Source organism: Myxocyprinus asiaticus, chromosome 32, assembly GCF_019703515.2.
Source record: "Myxocyprinus asiaticus isolate MX2 ecotype Aquarium Trade chromosome 32, UBuf_Myxa_2, whole genome shotgun sequence".
NCBI lineage: Eukaryota > Metazoa > Chordata > Actinopteri > Cypriniformes > Catostomidae > Myxocyprinus > Myxocyprinus asiaticus.
The window spans coordinates 4,006,031-4,022,875 of NC_059375.1; the positions used below are offsets into that span (position 1 = coordinate 4,006,031).

At 39.1% G+C, this 16,845-nt stretch overlaps 1 protein-coding gene across 2 annotated transcripts in view; it reads right to left on the minus strand.

Moving 5' to 3' along the window:
- Positions 1 to 8,208: 8,208 nt before the first annotated feature.
- The window catches only part of LOC127423007 (SH3 and cysteine-rich domain-containing protein 2-like), a 91,879-nt gene continuing 83,242 nt past the window's right edge, over positions 8,209 to 16,845 (minus strand). For both annotated transcript variants that reach the window (XM_051666975.1, XM_051666974.1), the window contains one exon: positions 8,209 to 10,762. In XM_051666975.1, coding sequence (XP_051522935.1) covers positions 10,664 to 10,762 — 99 coding nt within the window. In that variant the 3' untranslated portion in view covers positions 8,209 to 10,663. The remainder of the gene's footprint in view (positions 10,763 to 16,845) is intronic.

The following is a 16,845-nucleotide window of genomic DNA, read 5'->3' on the forward strand; positions in this document are numbered from 1 at the left end:
CAGAAAAGAACTGTCAAAAGACCTGCGTAACAAGGTAATGGAACTTTATAAAGATGGAAAAAGGTATTAAAAGATATCCAAAGCCTTGAAAATGCCAGTCAGTACTGTTCAATCACTTATTAAGAAGTGGAAATTTCAGGGATCTCTTGATACCAAGCCAAGGTCAGGTAGACCAAGAAAGATTTCAGCCACAAATGCCATAAGAATTTTCGGGATACAAAGAAAAACCCACAGGTAACCTCAGGAGAAATACAGGCTGCTCTGGAAAAAAGACAGTGTGGTTGTTTCAAGGAGCACAATAAGACGATACTTGAACATAAATGAGCTGCATGGTCGAGTTGCTAGAAAGAAGCCTTTACTGTGCCAATGCCACAAAAAATCCTGGTTACAATATGCCTGACAACAGCTTGACATGCCTCACAGCTTCTGGCACACTGTAATTTGGCATGATGAGACCAAAATAGAGCTTTATGGTCACAACCATAAGTGCTATGTTTGGAGAGGGGTCAACAAGGCCTACAGTGAAAAGAATACCATCCCCACTGTGAAGCATGATGGTGGCTCACTGATGTTTTGTGGGTGTGTGAGCTCTAAAGGCACGGGTAATCTTGTGAAAATTGATGGCAAGATGAATGCAGCATGTTATCAGAAAATACTGGCAGACAATTTGCATTCTTCTGCACGAAAGCTGCGCATGGGACGCTCTTGGACTTTCCAGCATGACAATGACCCTAAGCACAAGGCCAAGTTGACCCTCCAGTGGTTACAGCAGAAAAAGGTGAAGGTTCTGGAGTGGCCATCACAGTCTCCTGACCTTAATATCATCAAGCCACTCTTGGGAGATCTCAAACGTGCGGTTCATGCAAGACAACCAAAGACTTTGCATGACCTGGAGGCATTTTGCCAAGACGAATGGGCAGCTATACCACCTGCAAGAATTTGGGGCCTCGTAGACAACTATTACAAAAGACTGCACGCTGTCATTGATGCTAAAGGGGGCATTACACAGTATTAAGAACTAAGGGTATGCAGACTTTTGAACAGGTGTCATTTTATTTTTTTCTTTGTTGCCATGTTTTGTTTTATGATTGTGCCATTCTGTTATAACCTACAGTTGAATATGAATCCCATAAGAAATAAAAGAAATGTGTTTTGCCTGCTCACTCATGTTTTCTTTAAAAATGGTACATATAGTACCAATTCTCCAATGGTATGCAAACTTTTGAGCACAACTGTAAGTACTGAGGAGCTAGACCATACAAAGCTTTGTTAGTAATTAACAGAATTTTAAAAGTTAAAATAGTAAAAAAGCCAATGTGGCAATGGTAAAATGGGGCTGATATTATCATATTTCTTGGTTTCAGAAAGCGTTCTATCTGCTGAATTAAGCTTATTAACTGAACCTGTGGGACATCCTCCCAGTAATGCATTACAGACATGTAGTCCTGAGGTCAAGAACGCATAAATTAGTTTTTTTGGCTTCAGAAATAGAAAGCATGGCATAATTTTGCAATGTTTCTGAGGTGGAAGAATGCTGTTCTTTCGTGGGTTTGAGATTGATGCAATATTCAGTGTAAAAACATAGAGGGAAAAAACAGATGCATGCAGTAGAAAAGTGATAAAAGTAGAAAAATGCACATGGTGAAATAGCAGAGATTAAAGATTAAAATGATGAAAACAGAAAAATACTAAGCAGGCTAGCAGTCTACAAACACAAACTCAAGCTGTGTGCAAGCAGCTACAGTAACAGTAAGTGACAATCTCTGAGTATAGGATTGGGACATGAGACCCTTGCACGTCTGATCGAAAGGCTTCCAGAGCCTTTCGATCAGAGGACTGCAAGCAGTTCCAGGTGATTTATGTGCCACACAGTTTGTGCACCTTTCAAGGTGCCAAATTGGACACTCAGGATGTGTTGGCACCTTGACAGGTGCACAAACTGTGTGGCACATAAATCGCCTGGAACTGCTTGCTGTCCTCTAGGGTTCCCCAGCCTATGTTGGACTTTAGATTGGGCAAGTGTCACACCTTTCCGAAAAAACTCAGCTCTCTTCCAAATAGTAAGTGAGACAAAACAGTGAGGCATTACTAGAAGGTGAAGGAGTCCATGTCGCCAGGCATAAAATAGGACCCTTGAGTTGAGCCAGCACTGGAGAGTTCTCATCCATAGCAAGCCTAGCGGGTGATGGCAACTGCAGCAGCTATCAATCACAGCGCTCGCTGAAATTGACACAATAGCAGGGTTCTCTCCAGCTTGAACATTGTCAAATGTAAGAGAATTTACTGAACAAGTTTGCCGGTCAGGTGTGCCAACATGGCTACCTAGTTGAGTTTCTGTCTCTGAGTCACCATCTAGACAGACATGTCTTGAGTGTCCGATTCAAGAGTCCAGTGTGGGCCACAACCCACCACTCTTCTTGGTGATCAGAAAATAACGGCTGTAAAATCACATCTTTGGCAAATAGATTCTGTACCTCTGAGCACAGAACTGGTGCATTCCAGCGTAGACTGATCCACGTGCATACGACCTCGCTTCATAGGTGCCAAACCATCAGGAATGCTTGGCCTGCCCAGAAGAAACTTTACCACTATGACGAGGTCCAGTAAGCACTATATTCCACTTGGGTCCATGCCGCTGGGGTTGCTTCCTCAACCGTGGCTCTGTCTCCACTCTACGGTAAAGAACTTGGTTAGATTGGGCTGGATGCTGCCAAATATTCCATGTAGGCTCACATCTACACTTTTGGATAAGGCATACACTTTAGCGGGTCAGATTGGTAAGGAGCTGCACAGCATGGTGGTGTTGCAGTCCTAACAGGCGGATCTGCTGAATGACTAAGATGAGAATGGTCCAGACCCTGAGTCCTTCCAAGAACATGGTATGACTCAGGGTCTGGACTGTTCTCATCCTAGTCCTTCAGCAGAATGCCTGGTAGGTCTGCAACACCACCATGGTGTGCAGTGCCTTACCATTCTAAACCCACTAAAGTGTAGGCCTTACCCAAAAATGTGGTTGTGAGCCGACATGACTTGGATGAATGCATCGGCTTTGATTTACATACCAGTGGAGAGGGCCAAAGATGAGCCGCTACTGCCTCTTCGACCTTGGGAAGCTATGTATAGCCTCTTTGCTGGGCGCAGTCCAGAGCTGTGAAGGCCGCTGCACCGGAGACATGAGTTCTCACCGAGTAAGGCAAGCGCGTCATGTCTTCACCAGCTTGTTGTGGATCTCAGAACGATGTAATGCTTGATTATGCCATCCAGTCAAGAGTGCTCGGGCTGTAATCTCTCAACCGCCCTAAGAGAACCTGGACCAACTCAGTCTCTGAAGCAGATAATGTATTTTTTTTCCACAGCTCAAGGGGAAAAAGCATCTACCTTTTCATCCTTGCTGTCAAACTTGATAGAACCATGCACATTGATCGAAGGGCACAGATCATCACGGGCAAATCAAACAGGCAAAAACGCTGTTTATGGAGGAGCAGAGGTGCACAAGGTTTTTGCTGTCAACAGATCCTCTTCATAATCTTCATACTCTATCTCTCTCTCTCTCTCTCTCTCTCTATATATATATATATTTTTTTTTTCTTACCAAATAAACTTATCACATGCACAAATTAATAAATATTTTTAATGAAATTCCAAGATTGTGCAAATGAATAAGAAAGAATTAAATTACCAAATTAAGGTTGCAGGTGTTTATATCGTAGGGCCGGCACTGCGCTGAAGCAGTGCTCGTGGCTTGCTTTTATTGCAAAAGTTGAAGCCGGTACCCCTCCCCTCTGCTTCGCTCCTTCTGTGCTTCCTGAGGGACCACACGAAGGAGGTGTGCGAAGACAGGATATAGAGTATGAAGATTATGAGGAGGATCTGTCGACAGCAAAAACCTTGTGCACCTCTGCTCCACCATACATATACATACATATATATTTTTATATATATATATACAGTACTGTGCAAAAGTTTCACAAAAACAGTTGTCTTAAGATGTTTATTTATATCTTCAGCTTTAGTGTGTCGATAGGAAAAATACATTTTAGAATCTTTTGCAAATAAGATTAGAATAGAAGAACAGGGTGCTCTGCAAGAGCACTGCCCCCACAGAGCCCCCCACTGAACATCGAGTCAGTCTGGGATTACATGAAGAGACCGAAGCAATTGAGACAGCCTAAATATATAGAAGAACTGTGGCGAATTCTCCAAGAAGCTTGGAACATCCTATCTGCCAACAACCAAGAAAAACGTCCTGGTTACTTTCGTAACCTCTGTTCCCTGATGGAGGGAACGAGACGTTGTGTCGATGTAGTGACACTAGGGGTCCCTATACAAAATGCCACAATTAGCTGAACTGTGTTGCCTGAACTGGCGGTGTATGACGGGCTGACTGCTGTGTGCCTCGTAGCCAGCGCACCAGGCTGTCACATAATCTCCCCCAACGCTCTTATGAGCGTCGAACGGTCCATCAGGAACAAGTCGACTGCCCAACTATAGGCTAGCCCAGTCGAGGCCTCTTTTCCCTCTCTTTTCTCCCCTAAAAGAGTGGAATTTGTTAACTGACTGGGAGCCATAAGTGTCTGCGTCGGGGGGTGTCCCTCCCAAGGGAAAGACACCGTGGAGATCATTTGACTAAACAAAATCCAAAATAAATCAAAACTGTGTTATATTTTAGCATCTTCAAAGTAGTCACCCTTTGCCTAGAATTTGCAGACATGTACTCTTGACATTTTCTCAACCAACTTCTTGAGGTATCACCCTGAGATGATTTTTAAACAGTATTGTTCAATATTGTTGGGCACTTATTGGCTGCTTTTCTTTATTATTTGGTCCAAGTCATCAATTTCAAAAAAATTTTTTGTTTAATTAAATTTTAGTTTTATAATGAAATAAATTAATATGGTGACACAATTATATTTTTGTCTACAAAACTAATTTCAAACATATATATATATATATATATATATATATATATATATATATTGGAGGGCATCAGAAAATGGTTTGAGTTCCAGAGCTGAGAATGTTATAAGTAACATTGCTAACACTGTTCTACATTACAGAGAAATACTAAACCATAATAATGAGCCTTTAAATATAAATTTTACAAGCACATGCACGAACCAGCTAGGAGACATTTTGTTAATTTATAGATAGAAATGCACATTAAGTTAAACAGGCAGTAAGCGAGGTACTAATTTAGCTTCCCCACTCCCCACAAACACTTGGATAAGCCTAATAGCGCATATTTATCTAGGTTATCTAACGTTAGAGCGAGCGGCCATGCTAAGTGGCTAATGTTAGGCTACTTACATGTTTCAAATGATAAGCCATGTTTGAGGTCGATGAATGATAGGCGAACGTTTACCTGCAAAGTTTGCATGTCACCTTCTTGGGGTCATCCTTTACCCTCTCGAAATGATCCCACAATTTGGATTTCCTGCTTGACATAATTAATTACCGCATGGACCAGCCATGTAAATGATGATGTCTGTCCGTCACTGACTACGTGACTCTGCCACTTCCTGTGGAGTTTTTTTTTTTCTGCGACCCAACCAACCAATCAAAACTTGGTCAACCAAGACTCTTCTCATCAGCTAACGTTTGGTCGACTATTAGGGGGCAGCCCTAATATATATATAAACTCAGCAAAAAAGAAACGTCCCTTTTTCAGGACACTGCATTTTAAAGATAATTTTATAAAAATCCAAATAAATTTACAGATCTTTATTGTAAAGGGTTTAAACAATGTTTTCCATCCTTGTTCAATGAACCATAAACAATTAATGAACATGCACCTGTGGAACGGTCGTTAAGACACTAACAGCTTACAGACAGTAGGCAATTAAGGTCACAGTTATAAAAACTGAGGACACTAAAGAGACCTTTCTACTGACTCTGAAAAACACCAAAAGAAAGATGCCCGGGGTCCCTGCTCATCTGCGTGAATGTGCCTTAGGCATGCTGCATGGAGGCTTGAAGACTGCAGATGTGGCCAGGGCAATAAATTGCATATCCGTACTGTGAGACACCTAAGACAGCACTACAGGGAGACAGGAAGGACAGCTGATCATCCTCGCAGTGGCAGACCACGTGTAACAACACCTGCACAGGATCGGTACATCCGAATATCACACCTGCAGGACAGGTACAGGATGGCAACAACAACTGCCCGAGCTACACCAGGAACGCACAATCCCTCCATCAGTGCTTAGACTGTCCGCAATAGGCTGAGAGAGGCTTGACTGAGGGCTTGTAGACCTGTTGTAAGGCAGATCCTTACCAGACATCACCGGCAACAACATTGGATTCATTTATCGTCGAAGGAATGAGTGTTACACCGAGGCCTGTACTCTGGAGCGGGATCGATTTGGAGGTGGAGGGTCCATCATGGTCTGGGGCGGTGTGTCACAGCATCATCAGACTGAGCTTGTTGTCATTGCAGGCAATCTCAATGCTGTGTGTTACAGGGAAGACATCCTCCTCCCTCATGTGGTTCCCTTCCTTCAGGCTCATCCTGACATGACCCTCCAGCATGACAATGCCACCAGCCATACTGCTCGTTCTGTGCGTGATTTCCTGCAAGACAGGAATGTCAGTGTTCTGTCATGGCCAGCGAAGAGCCCAGATCTCAATCTCATTGAGCATGTCTGGGACCTGTTGGATCGGAGGGTGAGGGCTAGGGCCATTCCCCCCAGAAATGTCCGGGAACTTGCAAGTGCCTTGGTGGAAGAGTGGGGTAACATCTCACAGCAAGAACTGGCAAATCTGGTGCAATCCATGAGGAGGAGATGCACTGCAGTACTTAATGCAGCTGGTGGCCACACCAGATACTGACTGTTACTTTTGATTTTGACCCCTCTTTTGTTCAGGGACACATTATTCCATTTCTGTTAGTCACATGTCTGTGAAACTTGTTCAGTTTATGTCTTAGTTGTTGAATCTTTTTATGTTCATACAAATATTTACACATGTTAAATTTGCTGAAAATAAAAGCAGTTGAAAGTGAGAGGACGTTTCTTTTGAGTTTATATATATATATATATATATTCTCCATTTTTTTTAAACTTTTGAAGCAGTTATACCTGTGCTAATAACCTACAGTTGATATATTTTTGCATTTTTAAGCTTTATATGTGTGAATAAATTGACGTTTATTTGCACAGTTTAAGCATGCCATCTTGCTTGATGTTGGGTGTGTTTGCTTAGGTGTACCTGTAGGTAGGGGGCCTTAAATGTGCTTAGGGCCCCCAAAATGCCCCTGCTTCAGCGTGAGCTCGGCCCGAGTATTACAGACAGCACTCGTGGCCATCGGACAGAGGGATGTATCTCTCACAAAAAAAGATGCTTTAGCAAATGGCTCATTTAGTTTGTTTAATTCACTCCCAATGTAAACAAACTTGCAAACATGGATGTGTTTTTAAGGATACACTTCTTTGCTGAAGCATGCAGGGAGAGGGAGTCTACTCACTGACTTAGTGCCGATTAGAACCACAAATCGTTGGTTTAGGGTTCCAGAGCAGGAGAGATGACTACGTGACCCTGAAAGTGTAAAATTCAGATGGTGTTGAGCTGCCTAGATACCACATGTACATCTCTGAGATGTCTGTTTTAGATCTTTTCATCTGGAAAGCATCACAATCTGATTAACATCTGCTAAACATCTTAAAAAGATCAAATTTACAAACATTCTAAATTATAAATGTGTCAAAGAGATCTGCTGAATGTCTTATTGACATTGAAGATATACTTATTGACATATCTTATAGACGTATTGCAGATGAGCAAACCATGTATAAATGTGTCTTCCAAATGTAAACACACATCAAATAGACATCTGATGTATGTGTGCTGTCAGGGTGGGCTTTAGCTTATATGCCCGCAATGATGCAAGCATAGGGCAGAAAGCCAAGCATCACCTGCCGATCAAATTGGCAAATAGGGTTTCAAGGCCACCACCCCTAAGAGGAGCTCCCACAGAGTCAGTTACTGACACAGCATCGAAGTTTTCAACATGAAACTGAACTGTGGTTATTTACCTCCACTGTTAGAAGACAATTGAGAATTCTTCTCTATGTGTTAACAACTCCAAATTTGCTTATTGCCACTGGACAGGGAAGAACCCAGTGCAACGCTGAGTACTTAGTGACAAACAGGGCGGAATAACTGAACATACTGATTGACAACAAAGTTGACAGCATTGGGAGTGAAGTTGCAACTTTAAAATGTTTTTTTTTTTTATTAAAGTGTGATCAGTAGATTTGATCATTTTTCATGCATACAGAAAAAAATAGCTTTTTGTGGTTGCGAGTGCTTGATTTGTATTTGTTAAAAGGTTGAAACCCAACCATACTCCAATATACCCCATGACTAAACAAGAAATTACAGCAGCAACAGTCCACAGTAGTACAAAAACACATCCCCATTTCTCTATATGCAGTGTGTCCAGCATTACAGAGTAAACTTATTGTCACTGCTTCTTTCAAACATCAACCCAGACTACAGTACATGCCGAGTTTTAGTGCTTCATCAAAGATGTACAGTGTTTTACATCACAAATTTCAGTCAGCAATATATTGAAATATATAACATAAAATTCTCAATTTCATCATAAGACACAATTATTAGTGACACTGACATATCAGTGACATATCAAATGTCAATACATATTTAATCTTATGGGGTAACTTATGTACCAACCCAATAAACCATTTAGAAGTTTTTTTCTTGAGTGCTGTAGCACATCAAACATGAACTATACATGTAAAACTTTATTTTTTACACTTTCCAAGCTTATACATGATATGGTGCTCTGGCAGAGCTTATTTTTTGATTGAACAATAAATAATAGAATAAAACAGACAAATAAATAAATTCCTCCAACGCCACAGTGATTTTGGTTCATATCTCAATGATCTTATCATTTTAACAAGTCAAACTGATATTATCATCTAAAGAAAAACATCAAATCATTATTGCCAGTTCAAAGCAGATTAAACTGCTATATAAATAGCAATACTATTGACAATTCACACAAAATAATGGACATAAACAGTTAAATAAGACATGCACACATGAAACACAGAATATCTAGTAAATAAAAACGATTATTCAGATGCTTGCTACATATTTGCTGTGTGTGTTTGAGGTTTCTCATTGTAGTGCATGTTAAGTTCATCTATATCTCATACTCTTGACATAAGGCATGTGCTTTGTGCTGAGTGTTGAGAGGAGATGTCAACAACACTCAAAACAGCCTCCTAAATAGTGTCATCTCACTCTGCTCCCATCATTACACTGAACACAACTGGACAAGTGCCTTACTGTGCTTATTATTAGACAGAGCTTGAGACAGAGAAGTGTGTGTGCGAGAAAGAGAGAATAATCAAGTGAAAAAAATGAAAAGGAAGACAATTATTTTTGAATACACTATGAATAATGTATTCATAATCACTATGTTTTTCATAATGAAAAAATGTAGAATAAAAAGAGAAGTTTTGCATTGCTTCATTATAGTATAAAGACAATAGTCCACACAAGCTTTTCATTCATCAAACTACTGCATGCTTTTCTGTTTTTATTGTTTTTTAATTATGTAGAACACAATGCAACCAAACAATCCATACAGTGACTCTAGGGTCAGAAACATACTCTACACCAGTACATCAATGCAAATGCTTCTAGCAACGCAAGCTCGATTTCACACGCCACTGCATTCCAAAATGTGCCAGAACCAGAGTTGGGTGTAATCTGATTACAAAGTAATTATTTACTGTAATCTAATTACTTTTTTAGTCAAAACATTGTGTAACGCATTACACTTTAAATTCTTGTAATCAGATTGCATTTAAGTACATTATCAGATTACTTTGAATTACATTTACTTGGGTTACAGATATTTCTAAATAGTATTCTAATAGTTCTAAATAGTATTATTTATGTAGAATACATTTAAAACATGAACTATGTTCATCTGTTTGCATTTCTGTGACAGATGAAAGATGTGTAATATATAAATGATTATAGACATTATTATATAATTATTTTAATTTTCTTTCAAATTATTTTTAATTGTTTTAGACATTATTTAGTAAACAAACTTATCTGAAAAGTGTTTTAGAAAGTAACTTAAAAGTAAAGTGATTTTTAATGTGTTTACTTTTGCAACCAAGTAATTAGTAAAGTAATCTAATTACAATTTTAGGGAAGTTATTTTATGGAAATAATTAGTAATATGTAATAGATTACTTTTTAAGTAACTAACCCAACTCTGGTCAGAACACAATTCATAATACAGCGCAAGTATGCGTTGCATTCTCAGTGTTACCACAGGGGGTGCTATCTATCTATCTGTCTATATGTCTATCTGTCTGTCTGTCTGTCTGTCCATTTCGGGTTCACGCTGTCCTCTTGTTTACATCTGTAAGTGTTCAGAGGTCAGAATGCAGGCCATGCAAAGTCGCATGAACTTCTGTTTCCCTGCTGATCTCCTGCATGTCTCACCGCAGGTTTTCCTTCTGTCAGACAGTATCTGGTGCTCTACAGGTAAAGCGTGTGTGTGCGGGGACGCATGCTTGATCAGTTGCAGTGTGTTACACATGGAGCGGTGAAGCAGATTCATTCCATATGTTCTCTCACGTTTCCCGTTCAGGACGTAGAAAAACAGGCCTCATATCTCCTCCAAACACCTTTGGGGAACCAGACCACGCTTCTTACTACTGCTCAACTTCAGGAAACCATCATTCTCTTCTCCTTTACCAACACAGATCTGTTTGAGAGAGAAAACATAACATACATTTTTTTCAACTTCTGGCACTTTTATGTCACGGGTTGATTTCATTTGAAGGGCACATTAAAACTGCCTTGGGATTTTTTTTTACAATGTCTTCATAATTTATTTCTGCTACTTTTCAAATGCCTTTTAGGTATAGATTTGATAGTTTTACCCTTGTCTAAGACACAGATTTTGAATCTTAAAATATATAATTATTTTTAAAACTATGACAATCTAAAAATAAACAGAAAGCTAATGTATTTCAATATTTATTATGTGAAAATGATTAACTTTTACACTGCAAAAAAAAAAAAAAAAAAAATTAGGACAATTGTTATATAAGTTTTTCTTAGTCCGATACATGCTACAGTGAGTAAATCTTGAGGTATTATCAGAGGACTCCCTGGGCTTTTCAGAGATACCAAATGTTTGAGAGTTTGGCCATGACAACTTCCTCTCCTTGGTCTATAAATATGGATTTAAACGTATCACAGTTCAATTCAGCACATCAAATACTATAGGAATAAAATATTCTTTTTTCAATAAACAATTTTTATCATATGTATTGTGTGCACCAAACACTACATTCACTATATACAGTTAATCCAGGAAGAACTTCAAAGACATTAGTCATTAATCTTACAATTCATAAAGCATCTTTATTTTAAACACTGACCCTTAACACTTACTAAGTTTAATCATTTTAAACCATGACTTGCACTATACATAAGTAATATTGGCATTATATTCATGTTGTTTAGTCAGAGGGGAACTGGCCCCCACAGTGAGTCTGGTCTCTCCCAAGGTTATTTTTCTCCATTAACCAAAATCTTATGGAGTTTTGTGTTCCTTGCCACAGTCACCTTCTGCTTGCTCACTGGGGTTCTAAATACAATTATTATTTAATTATTTCTTTTTATACACAATATACAATCATATTTAATCAAATTACACAGTGATGACTCTAAGACTTTATAGATATTACAGTTTCATATTCTGTTAATGCATGATTTTCTGTAATGCTGCATTGAAACAATGTGTGTTCTGAAAGGTGCTATACAAATAAAAATGACGACTATATTCACATTTAAAAAAGAAACTGTAAAACTTTTTTCACTGGGTCTCAAGAACTTATGGTAAGATGACATTATAATAGCTTGTAATGTAAAATAATGACATCTTTATAATGACAGAGCAGGCTGCATATATAAAAATACACAGAAATATTAGTTCACACTTTAAATATATTTTAGAAAAACCATATGTCAGAATTTTCAAAGCTCTGTTTTTTTTTATTTTTTTTTTATTTTTGTGGTTGGCATGAATGGAATGGTGATTGAGATATATACATCATAAGCCTGCTGTATCATATTTGATACTTTGATTCCAAAGGGGGTTTTCAATAAAATAATATTCAACATTTTGACCAAACACAAGTTGCTTATATTCAGCAAATACTCATTTTAAAATATCAGTAACAATATAATCATTACTGTCACTTTTACTTTATTAAAATCAGCAAAGATTTCATATATATATATTAAAAAAAATGAGTGCATGCAATACAAAAGTGGACATTTTTTAATATATATATATGTGTGTGTGTGTGTGTGTGTGTATATATATATACTGCCGTTCAAAAGTTTGGGGTCACTTGACTGAAATGTTTCTCATGATTTTAAAAATCTTTTGATCTGAAGGCGTAAGCTTAAATGTTTGAAATGAGTTTTTTAGACAAAAATATAATTGTGCCACCATATTAATTTATTTAATTACAAAACAAAAATTTTATTTAAAACAAAAAATTATTTTAAATGGATGACTTGGACCGAATAATTAAGAAAAGCAGCCAATAAGTGCCCAACATAGATGGGAACTCCTTCAATACTGTTTAAAAAGCATCTCAGGGTGATACCTCAAGAAGTTGGTTGAGAAAATGTCAAGAGTACATGTCTGCAAATTCTAGACAAAGGGTGACTACTTTGAACATGCTAAAATATGACATAGTTTTTTATTTATTTTGGATTTTTTTTAGAAACAATATAATTCCTATAGTTCCATTTCTGTTCTTCCATAGTTTTGATAACTTTACTATTATTCTAAAATGTGAAAAATAATAAAGAATGAGTAAGTGACCCTAAACTTTTGACCGGTAGTGTGTGTGTATACATATATATATATATATATATATATATATATATACATACAGTTGTGCTCAAAAGTTCAGAATCACCCAAATGGCCCTGATCAAAATGTTTGGCCTTGTTACAGACACACAAGGTGACACACACAGGTTTAAATGGCAATTAAAGGTTAATTTCCCACACCTGTAGCTTTTTAAATTGCAATTAGTGTCTGTGTATAAATAGTCAATGTGTTTGTTAGCTCTCATGTGGATGCACTGAGCAGGCTAGATATTGAGCAATGGGGAGCAGAAAAGAACTGTCAAAAGACCTGCGTAACAAGGTAATGGAACTTTATAAAGATGGAAAAGGATATAAAAAGATATCCAAAGCTTTGAAAATGCCAGTCAGTACTGTTAAATCACTTATTAAGAAGTGGAAAATTTGGGGATCTCTTGATACCAAGCCAAGGTCAGGTAGACCAAGAAAGACTTCAGCCATAACTGCCAGAAGAATTGTCCAGTATACAAAGGAAAAACCCACAGGTAACCTCAGGAGAAATACAGGCTGCTCTGGAAAAAGACGGTGTGGTTGTTTCAAGGAGCACAATATGACAATACTTGAACAGAAATGAGCTGCATGGTGGAGTTGCCAGAAAGAAGCCTTTACTGCACCAATGGCACATAAAAGCCCGGTTACAATATGCCCGACAACAACTTGACACACCTCACAGATTCTGGCACACTGTAATTTGGAGTGATGAGACCAAAATAGAGCTTTATGGTCACAACCATAAGCGCTATGTTTGGAGAGGGGTCAACAAGGCCTATAGTGAAAAGAATACCATCCCCACTGTGAAGCATGGTGGTGGCTCACTGATGTTTTGGGGGGGTGTGAGCTCTAAAGGCATGGGGAATCTTGTGAAAATTGATGGCAAGATGAATGCAGCATGTTATCAGAAAATACTGGCAGACAATTTGCATTCTTCTGCACGAAAGCTGCGCATGGGACGCTCTTGGACTTTCCAGCACGACAATGACCCTAAGCACAAGGCCAAGTTGACCCTCCAGTGGTTACAGCAGAAAAAGGTGAAGGTTCTGGAGTGGCCAACACAGTCTCCTGACCTTAATATCATCGAGCAACTCTGGGGAGATCTCAAACATGCGGTTCATGCAAGACGATCAAAGACTTTGCATGACCTGGAGGCATTTTGCCAAGATGAATGGGCAGCTATACCACCTGCAAGAATTTGGGGCCTCATAGACAACTATTACAAAAGACTGCATGCTGTCATTGATGCTAAAGGGGGCAATACACAGTATTAAGAACTAAGGTATGCAAACTTTCATTTTTTTCTTTGTTGCCATGTTTTGTTTTATGATTGTGCCATTCTGTTATAACCTACAGTTGAATATGAATCCCATAAGAAATAAAAGAAATGTGTTTTGCCTGCTCACTCATGTTTTCTTTAAAAATGGTACATATATTAACAATTCTCCAATGGTATGCAAACTTTTGAGCACAACTGTATATAATTTTCCCCATCAAGAAATGCTCAGAAACGTCCACTAGGTGGCAGCAGTCATCTAGTACAGTGCAGACAACAATTGAAATTATGTTAATGATGCACGGGCTTTAGAAAACAGTATAAAATTTGATACAGGTGGTGTTAAGACTTGCTTTAAGATAAATCTAATAATGTTTGGTGGGGTTTATGCATAAAACAAGAAAATATGCTGGTAACATATGTAACCATGGTTCTATGACTGTCAGAAGACCGCCAGAGAGCTACTGAGTGGAAAACCTTCATGTCTCCCTTCTTGCCTAAAACCTACACCAAAAGCTGTCACTTTATAAACTGTTAAACACGTGGCCGCCTATAAATGCCTGTCACTCTCATCATCACTTCCTCCAAAGTCTTCTCGCTGACCCGAGTGATCTGAGGCTCTGGCAGTCTCCCGCCAGTCCCAGTCTTAGAATCACGGTTACATACTTACCCAGCATTCTATTTACTTTGCTGCAGACTGCCAGAAAGCACAATTGAGTGTAAGATGAATAACAAATCAGTCATGAGGGCCCGTTCCTATAGTGACTAGCAGGATTGCAATGTCGAGTATTATACAAAGTCTTTCTCATTATGATGAGAATTTGACCTGGTTCAATCAAGTTTTATGTCAACAATCAGTCACCAAAGAGAGCTTCATTATTGAACTTTGTTGTGATTGTACAGAATTAGTACCCAACCAGGAGTGCAGATATGCATTAACAATATATTTTATTTTTATTTGATAAAAAAAAAAAAAAAAAAAAAAAAACAGAAAACATTTATAAGGTTCCTAAAACTTAAATAAAAACCCATAGCAGTATACAATAAGAATAGCTCAGTGATGGCAGTAACTGATGACTCATAATTTCTATCATGAGTGTGTCTGGTTTCCCAGCACTATTGTGGAACAAATGTCTGGTGTAGAGACCACATTCAGCCTATTGAATCGTGAAAACATACACTGAGAATTCCAAGTCACTGCCATACAAATGTGAGCTGTGTACCCTGTAAAGCCGCATCCTGCATCTTGTGGTTACCACCCTGCTGAAAAGTCCAGCTTAACCAGCATGCATTTCCCATGCTGGTCTAGGCTGGTTTATGCTGGTTAGTGCTGGCAATGCTTTTCATTGGGAATGTGGCATGCAAAAAAAAAAAAGAATGACGTTAAGGTCCCATTGCAGGATCGTGACTCTTTAAACGTAATTTAAATGACTGACCCCTTTTCAGAATGCTAATCAGTTTATGCTCATCTACACAATGCAGCCACATATACTTTGATCGTGGAGTGCGATCAGCCCAATGTAAGTAAACTCTGCAGGAACTCTGAAATGTCTAATATAGAACAAGTTTTGGGAATTAATTGATCATCAGCTTGCTACTCAGAAAAGAGCTTCCATCTGTTCTGATACAAAGCGCTTGTCGACCGGGTGTTAGCATTTAAAATAGTGTTCATAACCCCCTGTGAAGAGGCCAAAAAGCTGCTGTCACCCCCAGACACACAACTTCAGGCTCTGCTGTTCATTTGGGTTAGGATATCCCACCTGATTGGTTTTTTAAATGATGAACCCATTAAGAGTCAAAACACAGTCTTCTCGGCCAACACGAGGCGATTAATAACAATGGTTGGTTCACTATTTGAATGTGGCTCAGAACCATCCGTATATACGGAAATGGAAGAAACATATATGGGATACTGTTCAGCCAGCTGTATGCTATCACATCCTTCCCTTGCGAACCTACTTCCTGTTCAGCGAGAACCATTTTGGACAGTGCATTGACAGACTGCTTGCAAATAGATCCATGTCCGCCATTCTGTAGGTATCTCCACTCTCCTGGCAGAGGAATGCCCCGAGATAACGTGTGTGCCACACAGTTTGCGTGCCATGGTATGTGCTCTGCTCTTTAAGAGAGAAGGTGAGCATCTGCCTAAAGCCATAGTTCACGTGCAGCCTGAAAAAGCCTTACTGATCTTGTGCCTCTCTGGTGATTGAGGTGGAAAACCACAGATATATTGTCGGACTGTACCAACACATTTTTATTTTCCAATAGATATGAGAAATGTCTCAGTGGTAACGAAACCGCCTTCAACTCAAGATAATTGATATGTTGGGACCAAAGGTTGTCTCTCCACGTTCCTCTCATGCATAGTTGCCTCCAGACACCTTCCCAGCCTTACCAGCAGGAATCCGTGGTCACAGTCTCTCTCCTCGCAGGGGGTGGTCCCACGGGAACCCCCTAGAGGAGAAATTCCGTGCTGTGTCAGGGGTCTAAAGATTGCGACACCACCCATGCCACTCTCACTAATGCATGCCTCTGAGTTCCTGCACCTTTCCCTTAGCCAATGCTGAAAAGGGCATAAATGTAACATACCTAGCTTGACCACTGGTGTTGCTGTGGCAAACATGCCC